This window comes from Corvus cornix, chromosome 12, assembly GCF_000738735.6.
Source record: "Corvus cornix cornix isolate S_Up_H32 chromosome 12, ASM73873v5, whole genome shotgun sequence".
In the NCBI taxonomy this organism is placed as follows: Eukaryota; Metazoa; Chordata; class Aves; order Passeriformes; family Corvidae; genus Corvus; species Corvus cornix.
Window position 1 is genome coordinate 20,056,124 of NC_046342.1, and position 22,488 is coordinate 20,078,611.

A 22,488-nucleotide genomic window follows, 5' to 3' on the forward strand; every position below is an offset into this window, starting at 1 on the left:
GAGTGCCCCTTTGGTGGCATCTCTGAAGTGACTCTTTCTTCCCTTGATCTAGCTTTGACTTTCAATTAGATCCTGGGATTTGCAGCAGTACAGAACACCAGGCTTTAAATACCAGCTGTGCCTTACTTTAAATGCTTTCCTGCTTCAAAGCCAAGCTTTGGGAGCATACGGAGACTGGAGTTGTCTCTCTAAGGTGGTCCCTGTGGGTTCGGGATTCACGTTGGTGATCAGGGCAGGATTTGTTTCTCTGGATTATGGAGAGAAACTTGCAAGAAGTGTCTGATTCTGGTAGCAGTGACAGAGGTTTGGTTGTGTTTTAATTAATAACGTTCCAGCTCGGAATGTTTTATGGTACTGATTAACGGCGCAGTTCTGTCAGCGTGCTCGGAGAGGATCGGCTGGTGTTTGGTGCCAGGAGAGCGCTGCCCCCCCGTCCCTGACTGTCCCTGTGTGCCCTGCAGGGCAGGAGCGCATCGGGAAGGACTCGCACTACGAGCAGGAGGGGAAGGTGCAGTTTGTGATCGACGCCGTGTACGCCATGGCCCACGCCCTGCACCACATGAACCGCGACCTGTGCGCCGACAGCGCCGGGCTGTGCCCCGAGATGGAGCACGCGGGGGGCAAGCGGCTGCTCAAGTACATCCGCAGCGTCAACTTCAACGGTGAGACAGAGACCCCCCTGTGACCTACTGACCCCCCTCAGTCACCTACTGACCCCCTCAGTCACCTACTGACCTCCCTGTCACCTACTGACCTCACTGTCACCTACTGACCCCCCTCAGTCACCTACTGACCCCTCAATCACCTATGACCTCCCTGTTACCTACTGACCTCCCTCAGTCACCTACTGACCCTCCCATCCCCTACTCACCTCTCCATCCCCTACTCACCCCCCCATCCCCTACTGCCCCCCCATCACGAAGCTGGGGCTTGGGAAGGCAGTTTGGTCTGTGTGTAGATCCCTGTTCCCTGGCGTTCCAGGGGACTTGTCCTGGGTTCCGAGGGCGGAGCAGTGGGAGCTTTGTCCAGCTCTGTGTGAGAGAAGCGCCGCCTGCTCTCCTCCTGTTCTCGAGTGTCCCGAGCCCCGGAGCCTGGCATCTTCTCAGTGTGGGGCAGCTCTCCTCGGCCCCTGGGATCCTCCTGCTGGCCCTGCTTTGGGGCCGTGTCCTCCGTGCAGAGGTGCTGCCATCGATGCAGCCAGAGCGGTGATGAAGAGAGGCTGGATCTGAGCGAGGAGCTCAGTGTGCATTTTGTGATCATTGTTGCCTGGAGAACAAAAGGCCCAAAATATGGAAAACTTTAAACCTCGAGTGCTCACGCAGTGAGATTCTGAAAGTTTTGAAGTGCAATTGTATTTTTGCCAGTGAAAAGCTGAAGATGCTGTTCACAGGAGCCCCTTGGGTGCTCAAACTGCCGTGAACGTGCCCTGAGTAACAAACGCCTTGGCTGGTGACACCTGTGTAACTCCTGTCCTCCTCTTAATAATTCATTTCTCATCTTTTAGTGATTAAGAGATCGAGATCCTACAAATTCAAGTCAGATTGTGTCTGGGTTTGAGGGTTTCCTGCAGGTGTCAAGTGCCCTGTGTCTGTGTGGGGCGAAGGCAGCTCCTTTGTTGGGAACTGAATTAAATTGTCACGGCTCTGCATGAGCAAGAAGCTGCAGCCTGGAGACTGACACAGGTTCTGAACTGCTTACTGGGCTCAGCAAAATCTGCTAAATTGTAATAGAAAGAAAATAAATCCTAAATGATCAAAAACCAGTGAAATAATGACATGTTTTAATGATTGGAAGATCAAGGGTTATTTTTGAAACCGCTGTTTCCTCTCTGTGATAAGGTTTTCATACATCACTTTTTATTAATTCCATTATTTTATCAAAGGAGCCTGAGCTGGGGCTGGAATGCTGCGGTGATGTAAACCAGGACTGACAGACCCTGCAGACAGGTGGCACAGAAAGGGCTCCAGAGCCTCACCTGGCCCACGCAGAGGTTAAGGAGGGCTTGCCCCTGCTGAGCAGAGCCTTGGCTGGAGCCCAATTACTGCCACTTCAAAGTCAGGAGAGGGGACACGTGTGCCTGACCCGTGCCCCGAGGTTAGCAGTGCTTCCCATTTCCACAGCTGCTCGTCCTCCCGATGGAGCACGGGCTTCTCCCAGCCTGTCTGTGTCATTTTAGCACAGAAGCAGTGATGGGCCTGGAAACAGTGTTCACTTCTGCCCACACCGTGTCCAGACCCGTGTGTGAGGTCCCAGGGATGTGCCTTTGGGGCCTCTGCAGTGACCCATCCCACGGTGCTGTGCAGCCCTGCTGGATCCAAGGGATCCTTTGTTGCTTTAAATGGCTTTGCTGGGGGATTTGGGGTGCTGTTCCCGTGACGGTGGCCGTAGGTGTGTTCTTGGCTGCGTCCCCCAGCGTTTGTCCCAGCACTGACTTTGGGGTGGCCGTAACAGTGGTGTCCATCCTCCATCTGCCTCCTGACGAGCAGACCTGGACCTCCCTCTGTGTTCTGGAGCTGTGTTGTGACGTGGGCAATCCTCAGATGTGTCTCTTGAATTTTGGGAGCCTCACTGGAGCTCCTGCCATTTCAGGTGTCCCTTTCTTGTCAGCTCTGACAAACCCAAGCTTAACTCACCCTAAGCAGCCCTAAGAGTCGTAATTAGCCAAATCCCATTTAGCACTTGTGCTGCCTTTCCCGAGGAGCCGAGGAATTACAGCCATTGCTTCTGATTCACTCTGAGTGTTCCCACTCAAATGTATTCTGGCTCCATGAATCTGTAATGACAATTAAATATCTGCCTGGTGCTCACAAGGAACCAGCGAGGAGAGATTTCAGTGGCAGATTTTCTGTACCAGCCTTTGAACTGAATTTGTATCTGATCTCAGAGGATTGTAGGAGAGACAGGAAACAATTTACCAGGGCTAGAGTGGAGACTATGCTAATTCACTCCTTCAAATCTTTTTTTCACTCCCTGGAATTCAATGAAGAATGAGAATCATGAAGAAAACGATAATCTTAAAGTTCAGTGCTACAACAGGAGAGATTTTTCATTGCTTTAGGGAAAAAAAGTTACGCAGGAGGAGGAAGCTTTGAATATAGATATGCTGGAGGATTGTCATAATCTTCAATCTTGACACAATATTACTCTACCCTACCGAAACCTATTTTAATATGTCTGGAAATAAATGTCACCCTGGAAGGTTGCTCCTGGAGCTCTGAGGAAATGAGGCACCGCTTTGAATTCTCCTCTCGGGAAGGTTCCCGTCCAGTGCTGTGGTATTTAAAATGCAGATGTCCTGCTGGGAGCTCACTTGAGGCTGGGGCTCTGGGCAGCTCCAGGAAAGGTCGGGGGTTCTCTGGCCCTGCACTGCCCCGTGTTTGTCACTTCAGCACAGGGTAAATAGAGGCAATCCAGTGGTGGTGCCACAGAGCCCAGATAAGGAGGACACAAGGAATGCTCTTCCCAAAGCTGCCTCTGTTCTTTCCCACCCCAGCGCACGGCGATTACAGGAATGGAACATGTTGTGGAGGAGGAAGCTATTTCTGCATGCTAGTCAAGACTCACTAGACCCGGGCTGACTTCTGACAGCAGCATCTCTCAGACGCAGATGGAACGTTTTCGGGGGGGGGGCGGGGAGCAGCATTTAGAGGCTCCATTCACAGGAGTGATTTTCACTGGAGAACTCCCTGAGGAACAGGAGATGGGAGGGAGGCTGGAGGGTAGGAAGAAAAGCCTTCTGATATTTCTCGTGTTGGGCGGAGCAGGGTGAGGTAAGGCTGGTCTAGGATTGCTGTGTTTATTTTCAGGCAGTAGGGTCAGGCAGAGATAATGGATCTGTGGAGAGGGCCGGGTGAGGGCAGTGTCCTGAAGTGCCTGGTTTGGATGGCTGGGGGGCTGGATGGCCTTGGCCTGGAATGTGCTCCCAGTGTGAAAGCTCTCACCCATGACCAAATAAAAGAGATTTGGTAAAGGTTTGGTGTTGGTTGGTTGGATTTTGTCTTGTTTCCTTCCCCCAGGCAGTGCTGGCACTCCAGTGATGTTCAACAAGAACGGGGACGCACCGGGACGCTACGACATCTTCCAGTACCACAGCAGCAACACCAGCACACCCGGGTACCGCCTCGTGGGCCAGTGGACAGATGACCTCCAGCTCAATGTGAGTCTTTCCTGGCTCCTTTTTGTTGGCTATGGGCACTCAGTGCTTCAAAACTTAGCAGGGATCTTTGCTATTTCCTCACAGCTCCGTAGTGGGGTTTTTGCACATTATCTCCTTCTCCTCTGTCCTGCAACCTTCTCCCTGTACCCAGAGAACCAAAGCTGCTCAGACTAACAGAGACATGAGGTGAAATGCAAATTTTATTACTTCTGCGTGTCTGCAGTCCCGAGTTGCCAGCTTGGAAAATGAAGCTGTGATCTGTTGTAGTTTGAAGCCACTGGGCTTTCATTTGCAGATGCTTTTCAGTTTTTCTTGTCTTTGGAAAGCTGAAACGAAATGTTTTTGGAGTGAGTCACTTTTCTGGTGGTACTTTCAATCCGTGTGGATGAGGTGGCCTTTCTGGGATGATGCCTAAAGGAAAACAAGCACGTAGGAGCAGGTGCGCAAATACACTTTGATGTTTCCCAGAAAAAAACCCCGGGACTGGTGGGTGGGAAAGCTGGAGACTGTGTCAGCCTCACCCATGCCAGCCTGGTCTGTGACCTCGCTGGGTGAGGATCTCTGCTTGGCTCTGGGCACTTTGCTTCAGCCTCGAGTTCCTGCAGAAGTGGCGCCAGTTTTGCCTCAGGGTGGCTCCCTGCAGAGTGTTATTAACACCCAAAGACAGTGATTTCAGTTCGGTTTGGCTCTTCAGCCCCACAGCCTGAGGAAGATCAAGGTACTCCTGAAAGAAAATGGGTATTTGTAGAAAAAAGGTTTCCTCTCTCAGTCAGCTTTCCCACCCCAGGAACATCAGGGATTCTGGGTGCGTTGTGGCTCCTTCTCTGCCTCTGCTGCCAGATCTCCTTTGGAAGCAGGGTGCAGGGTGAGAGGACAGGCTGTGTGCCGTGGCCCAGCCCTGACACCCCTCCAGAGGTGGCCAGGACACACTGTGGGTGGCACAGGGGGTGGCACAGGGGGTGCTCCCAGCCTGGGGCTCTCTGTGCAGCTGGCATCACTCGCTGCACTTGGGGATGGCCCCGTGACCTGTGGGGACATCTGAGCTCCCCCAGCCCCCTGGGGACACAAACCACGGGCTGCCCACAGGGGTCACAACCATCACCTGGGGCGGAACCAAAGGCAGGACACTTTCTATTTTTAATGCTTTCATGGTTTTTGTTAAATCAAGTAAATAATGTGGGTCACCGAGGGTCCAGTCTTGGAGTCTGATCACAAACAATATTTTGCTCTCCTTGAATTTTGGCTCATTTTTATTTTCTGTGTTTGATTTGCTCTTTCAGGATTTTTCAACTTTTGATGTCCTATATAAGGAAACCTATATTTACTTGCAATTTACAGTTCTTTTAGCAAAAAATATTAATATTTTATTAAGCAAATCCTTCTTTATGTAAACTACACATACTGATTCATTAAAATTTAAAGCAAAATTATTGGAGCTTGATTTGTATTCCTGTTGTTGTGTTAAATGTTTCCATAAAAAGACCTCTTTCCTCACCCTCATATCCTCATGGCCACAGGGTCATATCAGTAGCTGAGATTCTCTCACTAACTTCCCTTCTAATCACTCAAGTGTCCTAGTTTCTCACACAAATGTATACAAGATAGTCCCTTTTCTATTATTGTATTATTTCTTACAATAATAAAGAGAATTGTGGGGTTTAGAGAAGTCAAGGATTCCTGGAAATAACCAAAATAAATACTATTAAATACATCCCAGGGAAAACTACCGGAGGATACGACTTTGTCTTCAGTAATTACTGTGGCAGTAACTCTTCAGGGGATGTTTCCCCAGTTCTTATTTCTAAATACAACACAAGAGGGGAAAGCAAAGGATGTTTGGTGCAAGTGCTGATTTGAATTTGGCAGCTGCTGCAAGTGGGGCTTTGTTTCCCAAGAGCTTTGTCACTCTGGGCAGTCTCGGTCAGTTCTGTGAGTCTGCATTGCCTGGGTTATGAATGGGAAAAGCTGTTCACACAGGCCTTAAAGGTAAGGACACTCCAGATCCCAGAGGGATCCCAGAGGCAGGAGGGAAATAACTGCAGGAGAACAGCATAGGTGAGTAAATATTTCTTTATCATTGTCCTCATTCCAAAAAGGAACAGGAATGTTTTGGTGTTTTATTCCTCTGGCAGGGGTGCTGCCGTTCAGTCTGTTGTGGGTGTCTTCTACAATGGTCATCTTCCCATTCCTGGTACTTTTTGGAGTATGGTGGGCACAGGCTGGATTAATCTGGAGAGCTGAACCAGGTTTTTCACGTAAGATTGCAGAGTAACTTCTGCTGCAGTTTTCTCTCTTTTGTTTGTGTGAGTAGACAGATTGAGGAGAGCTTTAACAACTTACCTGCAACTCTTCAAATCTGCTCTGTTTCTTTTCTTATTGTTTTCCTGGGTTGATAAACCCAGGAATTAAACTGTCTGTTCTCCTCAGTCCCGATGGCTTCTCCCCACCTTGGCATCCCTTTTGCTGGTGGTGGTGGCAGAACTGCTGGGCCGAGGCAGCGCCGCTCCCTGCGCTCCGAGCCCGGCTCTGCTCCCCGGCACATCCGTGTGTGAGGAGGCTCCTCTCGCTGCTGTTCACTCACCTGCGCTGACATTTCTGTATCTCAGGTCAGATAAGAAAATATTTAGTGACTTTTCACTGCAGCAAACTTGGGACATAACAATTTATTAAGGTGAGGGCAGTACAATCGCCCTGTTTTCTTTTGCCTGCTTGGTAGCAAACAGCTGGGCACAGCTTTGCCCAGCACCCAGTGCATGGTTTAGTAACAGTTTTGGCTGCATTTCAGGTGTCTATGCAAGGATAAAATGAGCAGATGTCTAATTTTAAAGGGCTTGGCCAGTATTCCATGAAAAGGCATGGCAGTGCTTCGTTCTCCCTGCAGTGAGAGTGTGATGATGAGGTGTCCACCCATTTCCCACAGGAGGCCAGGGAAGGTCGAGTCCCACCCCTCTCCTTGGTGAGGATTCTGCCAAGCTCTGTCAGCCCCTCCTTGCCCCCAGCACGCAGATTTGGGATGCAGTATTTATAGTCCACATCCTCCTGCATTTGAAATGCTCTGCCCTGGATTTTAGGATCAGAAACTTGGCCAGCTGCATCCCTGTTGAAATGCAGCACTGTGATCCCAGCGCCTGCTGAAAGGCAGAGATACACCTAATGCAATTAGGATAGAAATCCTCTGGCCACAGGGACAGCTGCATTTGAGCCGAGGACTGGAGCTGGGTGAGGGTGCACTCTGTGCTGCAGGGCAGCTCCATCGTTACCAGAGCTGCTTGGGCTGGCTTTAGCTTTGATGTGTTTCAAAAGCCAGAAGTCTGCCCGTGAAAAGGAGCCAATCTGCCATGGGGAGGAGGAGGAGTGTTGTGCAGCAGCTGGTTTTGGGTTGGTTTGTGTTTCCAGTGGGTCATTTCAGTTTGTTGTTTGGTTGGGTTTTTCCTTTATATCTAAGGCTAGCATGGTTCAAGCAGGAAATCATGAGGATGGCTGAAGGCAGCGTGGCCAGGAGACAGGTCCTGCCTCCATGCCTTGTGCTTCTCTTTGGATCCTAGACAAGGAATTAACCCCTCCGTGCCCTGCTCTGCCCCCATCTCCCATGGATCCAGCTCTGGATGTCTCCTTGCTGTTTGTAAGGCCCTGTGCAGCCTCTGGGGCTGCTGGATAAGAGGCGTGGTAGGAATGCGAGGAGCTGGCTGAGCAGCTCCCATACGTGGCTGGCTCCTAAAAATGCAGCTTCTCATGCTTTGAGGTGTCTGACACAAATACCAACACATCTCTGCTGGAGGAACTGATGTCCCTGCAGGGGGAAGAAATGGATTGCTCCTAGAGGAAGCACAGGTTCTCCTGGGAAATTTGGTGATATTGCTTCTCTTTCTCGAGGTACACTTAACTCAGCAGGTCTCAGGTTTATTATGTTTTCCCATCCCATTCCCTGTGCAAGTATCCCAGAACTGTCAAAATCAACAAGGAAAGAAAACAATCCCTGTGAAATTGTTGAACCTGCTTTTTCCAGGTGTTTGCCTTGTGCTGAGGTTGGAGAGACCTGTCCGGGCTCCTGCCTATGGACACGAGCTGCTCCCTGGCATCCAGTGACAGCGAGGTGTGGGGTGTTGGGATCCTGCCTGATGGGCTGGAGGTGCTGGCTGGACACCAGAGGGAAGCTCTCCCTGGGGAAGGAATCCTGCCCCTGTTCCGTGTGGGGTCACCTTGGCCATCCCTCCACAGCCCCCCCACGGGCAGGACAACGCCCTCTTCCTTCACCCTCAGCTTGGAAGAGTGAGATGCTTCCATGAAACCTGGTTATTTGCCATTGGAGAGGGAGATCTTCCTGGAGCAAGCTGTTGTGGGGTTGTTTTTCAGTCTGATTGTCTAATTAATGCTGTAATAAGGCCATTAGTGTCTGCATAGGGTGCTTCATGTTGTGTCTTAATTGCATCGGCGTCTCCACCGTGTCAGACGCTCTCTTCCAGCGCGGAGCTCTGGCTCATAACGGTGCCACTGGGCACTGGGGCCTGCAGCACATGTTCAGCGTGGCTGCAGAAAGTGAATCCCTGACTGGGGATGGAAAACACCATGTCCTGTCTCTTGTCACACCACGGAGATTTCAGGCAGCTCGTGCTCCAGACGTGCCTCAGTTCCAAAGCACCAAGCAGGGCCGACTGTGAGTGCCAGATAAAACAAAACCATTCCTCTAATTAATTTGTTTGCAAACAGAACCAAATACATATTAAAGATGCCTAAATGAGCTGCATGTAGGGATAAACAAGAAGATCTGCATTGTTCTCTGGGTGTGCCCTGGGACTGGAGGTGGCTCAGTGGTGTGGAGCAGAGCAGGGTTTGACACAGGGTTCCACGGAGCCCTCGCACGCCCTGCTGGGGCTGCTGCCGATCCCTCCCTTTTATGGATGTCTCCCAGCAAAAAGTGATCTGTGCCTGCAGCCCTGCCAGACAAGTGCCTGGGAGATGAATGGTACTGATAATCATCAGGATGGTTCCATGAACACGGCTGTTCATGGCTGCAGCTTCTCTTATCAAGCCCGGCTCGTGCTGTATGGCCCCAAGGCCGTGGCGTGGGCTCATTAATAATTTCCTGCTCCCTGGGCAAGGAGCTGGGAGCTGCTGGTTTCCTTGGGTAGGGTCAGGCCTGCATTTTAGCAGAGTGTGAAATACAGTCTTGCTTGAAATGAGTAACATCCCTGTAGCTCAGGGTTTGCGGATTGGGGCAAGCTGGGGGTCAGTGTTGCCCTGGAGCAGGAGGAGCCTTTGCTGGCAGGACAGCAGCAGGGACAGGGACACCATGGTCACTGACACGGAGAGGGTGGCACTTCCACACTGCAATTCTTTTTTCCCCACAAATAGAAGTACATTGAGTAACTCTGTAATCCTCTGTGCAATTTATGCAGAACCTGCTCACTTCAACAGCTCCTGAATCTGTTTGGGCTCAGACTAATCAATTTACATGCCATAAACATCTCTGTTAGGGAATTTGGAAATAAATGTTATGAATAGTGAGCTGGTGAAGAGAGTAATTAACTGTCTAACCTGCTGGCAAGAGACCTGGCTGTACCTGCCTTTTTTTGATAAAATACTCAAATTGGAATTGGATTCAAGCCCCTCTTCAGCGATGTTTGTTGCTCAGGAATATTCTGCCAAGAGATGGTATTTTTCTAAAATAACATGTTCAAATTGATTTCTGTTCATTGTTTTCTTGGGTTTGTTGCTGGGTTTGGGGTTTTTTCTTTGGAGCAGAATGTGTTCAGAGTAGATGGAGTTTCTTTTCTTGGCACTGTTAGGGACACTCTGCATCTTCTGCTGCCGTGGTCCTGTCCCTGCAAGTGTCACATCAGTCACTGGGTGACACGTGGTGACAGTCCCACTCACAGGGATGCAGTGTCTGGATTTATGGGAATTATTTCCCAGCATTAATGCTGCTCAATGCAGAGTCCTTCCAGAAGGTTCTGCAGCCTGTTTGCACAGCCCCTGGCATGGCTGGGCCTTTCTGAGCTCTGCCCCTGTTACCCCATCAGCCAAACTGTGGCCCAGTGAGGAACTGAAAGGTAACTCCGTGTGTGGGTTCCTAAAACACCTCCCCGTGACAGGTTCTGCCACCATGGCCACCGTGGCAGCAGCCCTGGTGTGTGCTGCAATAATGGATGTTGTTTATTTTGTTCCCTCATTACACTCTGCAATCTTTCACTGCTCGTGCCAGCCGTGACCGGCACAAACACCTTTAATTATCTTAACTTGCAGAATTAACTTGCAGCCAAGTGGAAGGGAATTTTTCAAACCACTGGCCCGCTGAATGGCCATATGCTAATTCTTCCCTCCTCCACAAGGGATGGTGGAGCAGGCAGCAGGCCGAAATCATGCAGGTCCTGCACAAGCTGTGACTGCAGCTGGACTTGGGGAGTGCCTCGGAATGGAACCAGGGGCTTGTGGGACAGCACATGGGTTTGGCTGCTGGAAGTGGATTTATCAGAGAAGGGCACAGCCCCGGTACCCCTGATGGGAACCACGTGGGCCAGGCAGGGTGGCTTCTGTGCCGTGGGCAGGAGCTGCAGCACTCGCTCAGCCAAGTCAGGCTGTCCATGCAGATTGGTGCTGTATCACAGTAGCAAGGCAATAGTTAAATCTTACCCCTCTCTCTGCAAAGCAGCTCAGGCTCCGAACTGAAGACATGAAATGTCATCTCCTCTCTGTTACTGACCCGCTTGGCCCAGGCAGTGACAACACCGCAAGTGCAGCGGCCGAGGGATCTCAGCTCCATCAGCTCTGGCAAGGCAGAACATCTCTGTAATTCTGCTGCAGGTCTGGGAATGTCACGGGGGAAAGTGTTGGTGGGGATATAAATGCTCAGGGAAAGCAGGCTGAGAGTCTGAGATGAATCACGTATGTGGTTAAAGACAGGAGGAAACTGGAGCATAAGGAGCTCATAAAAGCTATAATGGCAAAAAAACGATGTAGCAGAAGACTTGACTTGAGATTTTGCTTTGTCTTGTGTTGTTCTCTTCCATGCCCGTGAGCCTGCGGGCAGACACACTCTGAGAATGAGTTATGTAAGAAATAGGAGTTAAAAAATAAATCACCCAGTCTTCAAAATAGGTGCTGGTTCTGCGCCTACACATCCCTCTGTAAAGCCTTTTTGCGAGGCTAATGTGGTTTTGTCAGCAAATATATTCAAGAGCAAATGCTTTGCTGGGATATTTTATGGCTAATGAACATGTTTGGTTGCTTTTGGCAGGAGTAACAATGTCAGTTTGTGTGTTATTGAGGGTGCAATATTCTTTATTTAATATCTGAAAACAGGAAGAGGCTCTTCAGTGACAGATGTGCTTTGTTGTGTTTGGAGAAGTTCACCCAGCTATGGAGAGAAAGCACTTCAGCTGTGCACCCGAGCTGTCCTGCTGCCCCAGCTCCTCGTGCTCCCAGGGGAATGTGGGGTACAGCAATCTCACCAGCATGGGAGCACTGGGCCCTTCCCAAACACCTCCCAGCTAACCCAGCAGGGAACTCAGGGTCCCAGTCAGACCCACTGGGATCTTTAGCTGAGTTCTGCCAAGTGTTTCCATCCCTCTTGCCCCTCGTTTCAGCCCAGCAAGGGCCCCCATAACTCCTGCCCAGCCTCAGCCTCGGGCAGCCCTGTGGCACCTCTGTCACCAGTGGAGGCTGCTCCCTCTGGATCATCTCCAGGGGTGTGGAGATGGCAGCAAAACCTGGGTTTACATTTGTGTCTCATCCTTGCCCTGGCAAAGGAGGTTGGGTGGAAAACATTCTGTTTGTCCATGAGCTCCCCACCGAAGGTCTGTGAGACGTGTGGGTAGTGCTGCGGGCAGGGGCAAGGCTCTGCAGAACAGGGAGAGTCCAAGGAGTATCAGCAAAATAAGGATTGGATTTCTGCCTCTAGATCAAAGACACTTTTGCCTTTTCCCTTGCAAGGTAAGTGTGATTTCTCTCTGGGAGGAGTGGTCAGCTGCGTGGGGGTTTGTGTGGGGTGAGGCCAGGGCACCCCTGAGACACCCGTGCTGTTCCCTTCTCTGGTGTCTCCTTTCTCACCTCTTTGTGTTTGTCTGCTGTGGGAGAAGGTGTTTGCTGAATATCCCTGCCCTGGGCATGGTGACTACCTGGCATTCCCTCCAGGTGTGGGGCAGTCAGCAGGGTTACAGCTTTGGGACTTCACCTGCCCGAGGTTTTAGTGGCAGATCAGGGGCTGGCACCTTCCAGTCATGCTGAGAGTCTTGTGACAGTTTACAGCAGCCAAAACTTGCCGCCTTGGCTCCATTTTTGTTGATCAGATTTGCATGTAAACTCCTTTAATAAACTGTATTAACAGCTATGGGAACTCTTGGCTTAGAGCTGCTTCTGTAGATCCTAAACATAACCCAGCTGTGTTTTGCAAAATGAAATTTTGGTCCCATACAGATACCAGTGCCAAGGGTGGTAGAGTAGAAATGATGACAGATGTATCATACTGTGCCTGTTTGCTTTAGGGAGGAGAAAGAAATCCCACAAAGGGTGATTGAAAGCTCTGCTCACATCAGGCTCGTGTGAGCAGCCCTCAGATTTTCCAGCATTTAAGCAAAGCATAAAGGTTCCTGACAGGTCACATGTATTGAGTGGGTCAGAAATAATCGCAATTTAAATGCCCCTGAATACTGATTTCTGAAGGAAATCGCTCTGGCTGCTGGCAGGACTGTAATATCAGATGTATAATGTGGAATTTAATGTGTCTCCAGCTAATTGTTCACATGATGGACAATAATGGCCCCGAATAAACAGCTGCAAAGGGTCTTTAGTCTGCTCTAAAACAACTTGAGGGGAAGCCTTTATTTGCTTTGTTTTCCTGTTTTATTTGCTTTTTCTTCCACTAAACTGAAAATGTACATTTTATGAAAATGCTGCCTAAATGATTCCCATGAAACAACTTTGTTTACTTGTTAATCCCACCTTTAACTGGCAAGGGGATCTGGGATTGACTCTGAACAGCAGCATCCAAGCAGCTGGTTCCCAGTGCTAACTGGAATCAGGTATTTCGTTCTGCTTTAGCACTGCCTGCACTTTGACTGACTGGGGAAGGGTTGCACAGACATCAGCCTCCCTGTGCGAGACTAATCTTGCCCTTTTCCTCCCAAAAATGCAGCTGGAAGAGGTGGTACAGGCTTTTTTCCTCACCTGTGTACCGTGAGGCTTGAGCTCAGTCCAGCCAGGGAGCTCCTGGACCCCCTCACCTGGGGGTGAATCCCATCTCCCACTGCCAGGTTTCCTTGGAGAGAGATTGCACTGAAGGCCTTACCCTGTGTGTGGGGACAAAACTCCCTGCCCTGGGAGGCACTTGCTCCCCTGAGAGTGTGTCTTGCCATCAGCCACTCCTGATTTTCTGTGTACATCTGCAGTTCTTTTAGGGCCCAGCTGACTGAGCATAACCTGAGCAGGATAATTTAATATTATTAGTATTATTAATATCACTGCAGCAATTTAATTAGGGCCTAAATGAGCTGGGTACTGAATTTCCCTCAGAATTCTGTATTTCTTTCATCTTCCTTCCCTGCCCTGTGTTGTTACGCCTTGCACATGAGATGTGATGAGGAAATTGCTGCCCCATTGATGCTGAGGCTTCAGAAAGGGAAAATCAGCACCAAATAATTTGACTGGAAAATGCTGGTCTTTGAATCAGCTGGGGAATTAGGAGGATAAAAAAATGCAGGCATTTCTGAGTTGGCAGGCACTCAAAGAGAAATGCTCTCCAAATTACACACGCATGCTTGGTTCCCTCTCCTTACTCCCTTTTCTGGACTGGGAGTTGTGTGTTGGGTTTGGCAGAAGCAGAACTTTTTCACAGTCACAAATAGCAGAAAAAATAAGAAGTTAGTAGCCCATCAGAGAGATAAACAAAGATAAAGGGCTAATCCTTTCCTCAAACCTTAGGTAAGGTTGACTCGTGGCTGTGCCATGAAAAATAGCTCTGAAAAGGAGTTTCCAGGAGAAAAAACAGAATTCCTTGATTTGCTTCTGGATGTGCCATTGTCATCCAGGCTTGTTCTTGAGGACTTGAACTTGCCAGTGTGGAGCATTGTGAGTGTGTTAGAAAAAAGTGTTGGATTTCAGCTGCCAAACTGCTCTGCCCTCATGCTGAGCTGGGGTTATGGGCTGTGTTCATGGGTTTGGGGCTTTCCCATCATCCTGAACAATAAAAAACTCTGTTGTCCTGAGCAGCTGGGGCTGCCCCTGGATCCCTGGCAGTGCCCAAGGCCAGGCTGGACATTGGGGCTTGGAGCAGCCTGGGACAGTGGAAGGTGTCCCTGCCCATGGCAGGGGTGGCACTGGATGGAGTTGAATGTCCAAACCAGTCTGGGATTCTGTGATGATTCAGATTTTCCCTCATTCTGGGCCACTTCAGGATAAAAAGTTGCCTTGGATTAGCTCTGCTGTCAGAAGATAGTTTTGTCCTAACGTATCCATTTAAAGAGACAAGAACTGTGTTATAAATGCACATTTGGAAGCACATGCTCTTTTTTTAATTAAAAAAATACTGTGCAGGCACTGCAGGATGAATACTGAAGATGCATGGTCCACCCCCTTCCATTAGTGAGAAGACAACACAAAGCTGTAGGCAGATATAGAAGCATTAAAATAATTAATTTTCCATTTTATTGTGTGTCAACAGAAGTGTATAATAATAAGCATTTTTGCAAAAATTGTGGATTAAGCATTTTTCTCTACATCAGTGGTGTGCTGGAAATGTCCTTGTTTTAATGTGGAACAAATGGCCCTTGGATCTCATTAAAGATGGTGTTCTGAGAGCTCAGAGGAACTCTCAGTGCTGCTGGGGTAGAGCAGGTAGGGCTGCTAAAAACCAGAGTCAAACATTAAGTGAAAGAGAAAGGAAGAGTAGAAATGAAAGAGGGAAATAAATGAAGGTTAAGAATTGCTTCTTGTGAGAGCCCCAAAGAGGAGCTGCAGTGTGGGAGCAAGGTGCTGGGATTAGTTGGAAGCTCTCAACCATAATTAATTGAATGTGTTAAATAGGATGTGACACAGTGTGACAGGGACTGCTGGGGGCACCTCCAGTGCTGGGTCCAGTTCTGGGCCCTCTCCCTGCAAGGAAAACGTGGAGGGGCTGGAGCATGTCCAGAGAAGGGAAGGGAGCTGGGGAAGGAAGGGCTGGAGGGTCAGTGCTGTGAGGAGTGACCCAGGGGTGGCGTGGGCAGGGCTGGACTCCAGGGCCCAGCCTCAGTGGGTCTGTGACTGCGGGATCCTGCTCAGCTGAACCCTGTGTGGGACAGGAGTGGGACAGCAGGGGCCTCGCCCCACTCCCTGCAGGGAGGGAAGGGCTGAAAGTGAAATGTGATTTTCTCACTCAAGAAACACCCAGCTGGAGGTCTGACCCCACTACCACAGCCCAAGCCTCCCCAGTCCCCAGTGCAGCACTGGTGTCCCAGCCCGAGGGCACTGGGGTGCAGCCTGGGGCAGGCCTGGCGGCATTCCTGGGATCCCCAGGCTCTCCTGTCCTGCTCACTCGGGAGCAGCTGTGGGAGCTGGTCCCATGTCCTCCAGCAGCCGCAAGGAGCGTTCTTTTCTGCACAAGTTCCTGCAGCTCTTGGCACCGTGGGCTCCCTGCCCACGCCAGGGCTTCCCAGGAGCTGTCACAGCACTAATGAGAGCCAGAAATTGGAGCTGAGCAGTCCCTGGCTGAGACTGATCCTGGGGGCATTTTCCTCATTAATCAGGATCTGAATCAGCGGGTGGGAAGATGAGGGTCTGGCGTTATGGGAATGTCGTCACCATCTTCTGACATTTGGGATTTGTGCTGACAATGAAAATTGCAGGTATTTTTTGGCTGGAAGCCTTTGAGAAGTGATGAGTTTCTATCATTTTCAAGTCGGCAGTTGTGATTTGCCTGATCAGTGTGTGTTTGAGGACAAGACTCAGTGGCTGCTGTGCCAGGAGGGCAGAAACTGGACAGGCAGCAGCAGGAGAAACCAGGGCAGAATATATGTGATGACATTTAACTTCTGTTTATATGGAAGATACATTGGAGGGATTTAAGATAGCTAATGCAGCAGAGCAGGAAGATTCTCGGAGGTTTTGCTTTTCCTCTGAAGCAGCTTTCTGTCCTCAGAACCCCAAACCACTCACCAGCCTGAGAGGCCTCGTGTGGGATCAGGAGGCAGCACGGGGCTGATGCTCCATCTCACCGGTGGAGGGGCTGGGCTGGCACCGTGGTGTTGGTCCCCAAGGAGGGACTGGGCTGGGGCCGTGGCACTGCCCCCCACGGAGGGGCTGGGGTGGGATGGGAGCAGTGCCAGCTCCCACAGCAGGGGCAGGGACACAGCCGCTTCCCGAAGCTCATGTGCTGCTGCTGCAGAAACAATCCTTCTGTTTGAAGGGAGGGTTTGGTGTCTCTGGGAATTCTCTGTTACCCTGCAGAGGTGTTAAGGCTGCTCTGCTCAGTGCAGGGGTTTCTTTGGCACAAGGCAGAACTGGTGGGGTTTGTGGCTCCACCACCTTGCAGGCAAGGTGCTGCCCTAGGGCTCCCTGTCAACCCCTGCAGCCAGGGAAGTGAAAGGGAGTTACCCTGTGAGGGGAAACACCGTGTCTGGGCCAGGCACTGGAGCAGCTCTGCATCCTCTCTGGCACTCTGGCTTATCATCACTGTTATCTCTTGAAGGGATTTCAGTTGATATTTTGCAGAAGACTCTGCTGAGGATGTGTTATTGACATACTCTTAGCTTAAAACCATTATCATGGTAAATCCCTGGATTTAAAAACTAATTACAAGACATTAATAGCTGAGCCTAAAGAGCTAAGTCATGCAAATATTGCTGTCTGCAAAGTGGAATATATACAAATGTTTGAACTGCTGAGTTAGGAGCTGCAGTCTGGAGGTGGCAATAAATCTGAGCCCAGTCCTTGCTGCTGGCTTCTGTGTGTCCATGAAATTAATGGCACCGTCATTATGAAAGTGGTATCAGGGAACGTGGCTGTTTTCTTCCCTGAGTAGGTTAATTACCACTAATGTAATTATTTTTGTACTGATTTTTATTTTAATCAAACATTGAACAAAACAATTAAGTTCAGAACAAATGGCTTGTTATGGAAATGTTTGTGGCAGAGGGAAGCAAAGCAGCAATGTTTGAATTACACACAGATACTGAGTTACTTTATTCATTAAAATGAGCAATTACATTAGGCCTTATGAGACAGACTAAGCATTTCTTGTTAATGCTTGTTCTATAGTGAACATAATGAGAATATATATTGTGAGTGGATCCAATCCCTCTTGCTCGAGGCATTCAGGAACTGGGGGATGTGTGGAAGCAGGGAGAAAATCCTTCCCAAATCTGCCAGAACTGCAGCACAGGGGAGGCTCCTTGTGTCCCTGGGCACTGACTTGGCCAAGTGTGAAGTTCAAGGTGTGGCATTGTTGGCTCGATGTGGGTACAATGTCTGGCTGCCTCTGGCAGTGCTGTTGGTTTGGGAAGAGTAAATTCCCTTATCCCTGGGCTGAAATTTAAGGTTCTACAAAAAAAACCCCAGATTTTTCTACTAATTGCAAGAGCACTTTCTCACAATGCATGAAATTTTTTGCTTCCTGCTTTGTAGGCCGTGATAGGCATTTTCAGATAATCCTTGGAGGTATTTAAAAGATGTGTAGACATGGGACAAATTTTCTTTCAAAAATACACTTTTCTGAGAGGGGAAAGTGTCTGTAGTTTGACTCGGGTTCTCACCCCCTGCTGCAGGTGCCCAGCGCTCCCTCCCAGGCACTTTGCATCCTGAATTTTCTCCAGAAACAGCAGAACTCTGCAAATCTGTCCAAGGCCAGTGCTAGAGCTGTTGTCATCCCAGGAGGCCAGGAAAAGGACCTCCCTTAATTCTGCCTGATCTCCTTCCACAGAGTATCTGTGCAGAATGAAGTACCTTTAGGCTGTCCCTAAGGTACCAGCAATGCCATGGAATATGTTTGAGAATATGGAAATTCATTCTTGTGTAGCCATGAGGGAAGCAGGGCTGTGATAACACGTTAATCAGTCTGTGGTTCTGAAGATACTCACATGTGGGAAATTGGTGAAAATCATTTCACTGATGCAGACTGGGTCAAAATCCGTGTGGTTGGGGTGATCTCATTTTATACTGGTGCCTGCTGCAAAAAGGCATCAGGGAGTGGCTGTGGATAGCAATGAGGATAGGAAATGCAGGCTCTGCACTGGATGGAGGCCTCGCTCTCAGGTGTAAAAACTCATGTAAGTCACAGCTGCCCTGGAAAAGGGACACAAACCAGGGATTCAGAAGAGTAAAAGAAGCAGCAGTGTCAGTCAGCTGCTTTCCCAAGGAATTGCCATGACATTTTCCCACGTTTTGTGGTTCAGCAGTCTCAGCCCTGGTTCCCCTCTGTGCCCCTTTCCCTGGCTCTCTCTGCTGGCATCGCCCTCTGTGCCCCTGCAGTGAGGGAGTCACAGGGACACGTCCGGGTTCCTCAGCCCCTCCTCCTCGCTCTCACAGCCCTGGAACTCAGCTCCTCGTTAGCCCGTGCTGGAGCAGGGATGGAGTCAGGCATGGAAATGCATTTCCTGGCTCCTTGCACTGCCAGTGAGACCAAAGCACCATTTTCCAGTGCAATTAAATGAATCTTTGTATTTCCCTTTATCATTAGCACTCCTTTGCCTCCTGCAAGCTGCACACCTTCAGCTCAGCGGAGTAGGAGAGAGGAGTTCATGGATCTTTTCTCTTCCCCAGAATACTGAAGGTTAATGAAGTTTCCCAGGCAGTGGCAGACCTCTAGAATATCTCTTACTGAGGGATTATTTTTACAGCGTTCACAGAGAGACTCTTGGTACTTCAGTGTTTGAGCAGAGTGTGACTTCAGGGTTTGGTGTTTTCACATACACAAAATGAAGATGATACAGGATCTATTTTGATTTAAATTAGGAAAATGCAACTTAATCCTTCAGTGTAAGATTTGCCCACCCAAGTCTTCCTGTCTACATGGATAATTAAGGCAGCCGATTCAAGAAACTCATCTTAGAATTTTAACTTGTAGGGGAAATCGTGGAGCTTGTCAGCATTTAAGGGACCTACAGAAAAATAGCTGAAATGTTGCTTTTAATAACACTTATTCACATCTATCCCAGGGGATCAGGTTTTATGTTTGGAACAGACACACACACACAGAGCAGCTGCTGGAGCCACTGAGGTGTGCTGGGAATGCCAGGACCTTCCCAGGCTTCCAGTCTGGACTGTTTCCCTGGGGCTCCAATGCTAATCCTTCCTTGTTCTTGGAAGCTGGTGAGTGGCTTTAGTCAGGCATAGTTTGAAATGATTTGTGAGTCTAGTTCTCCACAGTACTTGCGAGCCTTTGTCACATACCTTGGAGTTCAGGATTCTCCAGACTGTGGAGCAAGTGAGACTTTCCATATATTGAACATAATCATTTATCATTTGCATTCCCAGAAGCACATGTGGTATTTCAAAAGCTGAATGTGACTTTGAAATGAAATATTATCTAATTATTGCGTTTTTCAGTGATGACCATTTTCTTTGTCCTTCATATTTCTTACCTGGCTTGTAGAGCAGACCTTCCCCATTCTCACTGATCCCATGCCCTATAGAAAACACATTTCCTCCTCATTCCAAATCTTCCCCTGGTCAGTAGCAGTTCCAGGAAGGAAGATCTCTGTTCTGTCTCTGTAAGAAGCCCCAAGGTTTTTGGAAAGTGGCCTTGCAAATGTAAGTCCTGCCTTCCCTCAAGGATTGCAATGTTCCTATTAATTTTCATGAAACAACAGGTTTTCACTCTCCTGCTTTATCTGGGCTTGTGTGTCATTCCATCAGACTTACACACGTCTACTTATCTACAAATAGAAACAAAAAATGGAGGCAATAAACACAGTTCGGCACCAGAGCCCCACACAGAGGCACCACTGTGTGGTTCCAGGAGTCTGCCAGAGGAGACGTTCATCCAGTTGGGTTTTGCGTGTTGGGGTTCCCCTGGGTCCCCCCTCTTCATTCCCAGCTCGTGTCTGTGGCTGCCAGCCCTAACCCAGAGTCTCTTTGTGTCGCTGTCCCACAGAAGAGATGCAGTGGGGAGGAGGTGTGCGTGCTGTGCCCCCCTCGGTGTGCAGCCAGCCCTAAGCCAGCCCTAACCCTGAGCCTCTTTGTGTCCCTGTCCCACAGATCGAGGAGATGCAGTGGGGCGGGGGCGTGCGCTCCGTGCCCCCCTCGGTGTGCAGCCAGCCGTGCCGGCCGGGCGAGAGGAAGAAGATGGTGAAGGGGATGCCATGCTGCTGGCACTGCGAGCTGTGCGACGGGTACCAGTACCAGGCCGACGAGGTCACCTGCCTGCTCTGCTCCTACAACGAGCGGCCCAACGAGAACCGCACCGGCTGCCGCTCCATCCCCATCATCAAGCTGGAGTGGCACTCGCCCTGGGCCGTCATCCCCGTCTTCTTGGCCATGCTGGGGATCATCGCCACCATCTTCGTCATGGCCACGTTCATCCGCTACAACGACACGCCGATCGTGCGGGCCTCGGGCCGGGAGCTCAGCTACGTGCTGCTGACCGGCATCTTCCTGTGCTACATCATCACCTTCCTGATGATCGCCAAGCCCGATGTGGCCGTGTGCTCCTTCCGCAGGATCTTCCTGGGCCTGGGCATGTGCATCAGCTACGCGGCCCTGCTGACCAAGACCAACCGCATCTACCGCATCTTCGAGCAGGGCAAGAAGTCGGTGACTGCGCCCAGGCTGATCAGCCCCACCTCGCAGCTGGCCATCACCTCCAGCTTGATATCGGTCCAGCTGCTGGGGGTCTTTATTTGGTTTGCAGTTGACCCACCCAACATCATCATAGATTATGATGAGCAGAAAACTATGAACCCCGATCAGGCCAGAGGAGTTCTCAAATGTGACATTACGGATCTACAAATCATTTGTTCCTTGGGTTATAGCATTCTGCTCATGGTGACGTGCACTGTGTATGCCATCAAGACTCGGGGGGTCCCAGAGAATTTTAATGAAGCCAAACCCATTGGATTCACTATGTACACTACCTGTATAGTATGGCTTGCCTTCATTCCAATATTTTTTGGCACGGCCCAGTCAGCCGAAAAGGTAGGTGAGAGTGCACAGGTACCTCAGGATTCACTGTGGTTGTAACGACGTGCTGGTGTCAGCTTTCCGTGGATTTCCAGCTGAGCTCTCCAGTCAGCTCGTTCCTGACTCACGGGCAATCTATGGCACTGTTTACCTTCCCCGTCTAGCTCGTGGGCCATTCGTTTGATAAACTGGCAAATGATCAATAGCAATCACATTAGCTGTTAGTTTCATTGTTGCATCTATTTCAATTGTTTCTTTTCAGCAGGATAAGTGGGAATTAGCTGTCATATTATCCACAAAGAGGCATCTCCTAACTCAATCATTTTGAATACAAGATGTAAGCAAGAAAACTGTCAAAAAATACTCAAACAGACTCCTGTGCCTCTGGACCTGAGCCCTGAGGGCAGTGTGGAGTCTGAGGAGTGCTCTGCTCACAGAGCAGCCCCAGGACACATTTACACCATGGTGTAAAGGGCCTGTCCTGAGCTCCTGTGGCTGAGCCCAGTGGCTCCAGCTGATGCTCCATGATGCAGATTCACTTTTACTTCTCTCTGGAGAAGAGCTGTCATTTCAGAGGGATTTGGCAAATACCTCCAAGCCCAGTATTTAGAGAGCAATGGTGATACTGGGCTGTCCTGAGCTTCTGTCAGTCTGTTTTACCCCTCCACCCCACCCCAGCCTGGAGGAAACACCACATCCTTACCTGTGGTGTGCTCCTGAATCCAGGCACCACTCACCTGCCTCAGATGCTCCCCCCAGCCCTTGCATGGATGTGGTAGCATGCTGTTCTCCCCAGATCCTGAACCCACGCTTTCCTGTGCAGGAAAGAGCTTTGGCTTCTTGGTCCTTTTTTCACCTCTATTTTCATTTTCCATTTGTTCTTGAACACGGAACTGGGGCAGGCTCAGTGCTGTGGATGGAATTATTGTGTCTTCTTAATGGGTGAGCCAGTTTCTCATGCCAGCTGGCAGGTCTCACCTTGAGCAGGGCTATCACTCCCAAAGAGGCCGTGGTTAAACCCGGGGGCTGCTGGGCTGAAGCTGCAGGAACACAACGGGGTCACTGGGGCAGGTCCTGCTGTGGCTCCAGGGCTCTTCCCTGGGAAGGGGCTGCACAGAGCTTTGCTCTCTGCAGCTCAGGAGGTTGTAGAGATCCACAGTTGCTTTGGCCCTCAGGGGAAGAGGGGACCACCCAGGACAGCCAGGTAGGAGCAGGGGTTATGGAGAAGTTTCCATGGATCCTCTCAC

The 22,488-nt window shown here is 49.9% G+C and overlaps 1 protein-coding gene across 5 annotated transcripts in view; it reads left to right on the forward strand.

Annotated features, from left to right (window-relative positions):
- GRM7 (glutamate metabotropic receptor 7) overlaps positions 1-22,488 on the forward strand; it is a 206,588-nt gene that overhangs the window by 141,722 nt on the left and 42,378 nt on the right. For 2 of the 5 annotated variants that reach the window (XM_039558869.1, XM_039558870.1), the window contains exons 6-8: positions 462-662; positions 4,017-4,156; positions 20,321-21,256. In XM_039558869.1, the coding sequence (XP_039414803.1) occupies positions 462-662; positions 4,017-4,156; positions 20,321-21,256 (1,277 nt within the window). The other 3 variants (XM_039558873.1, XM_039558871.1, XM_039558872.1) reach the window with 3 other exon arrangements.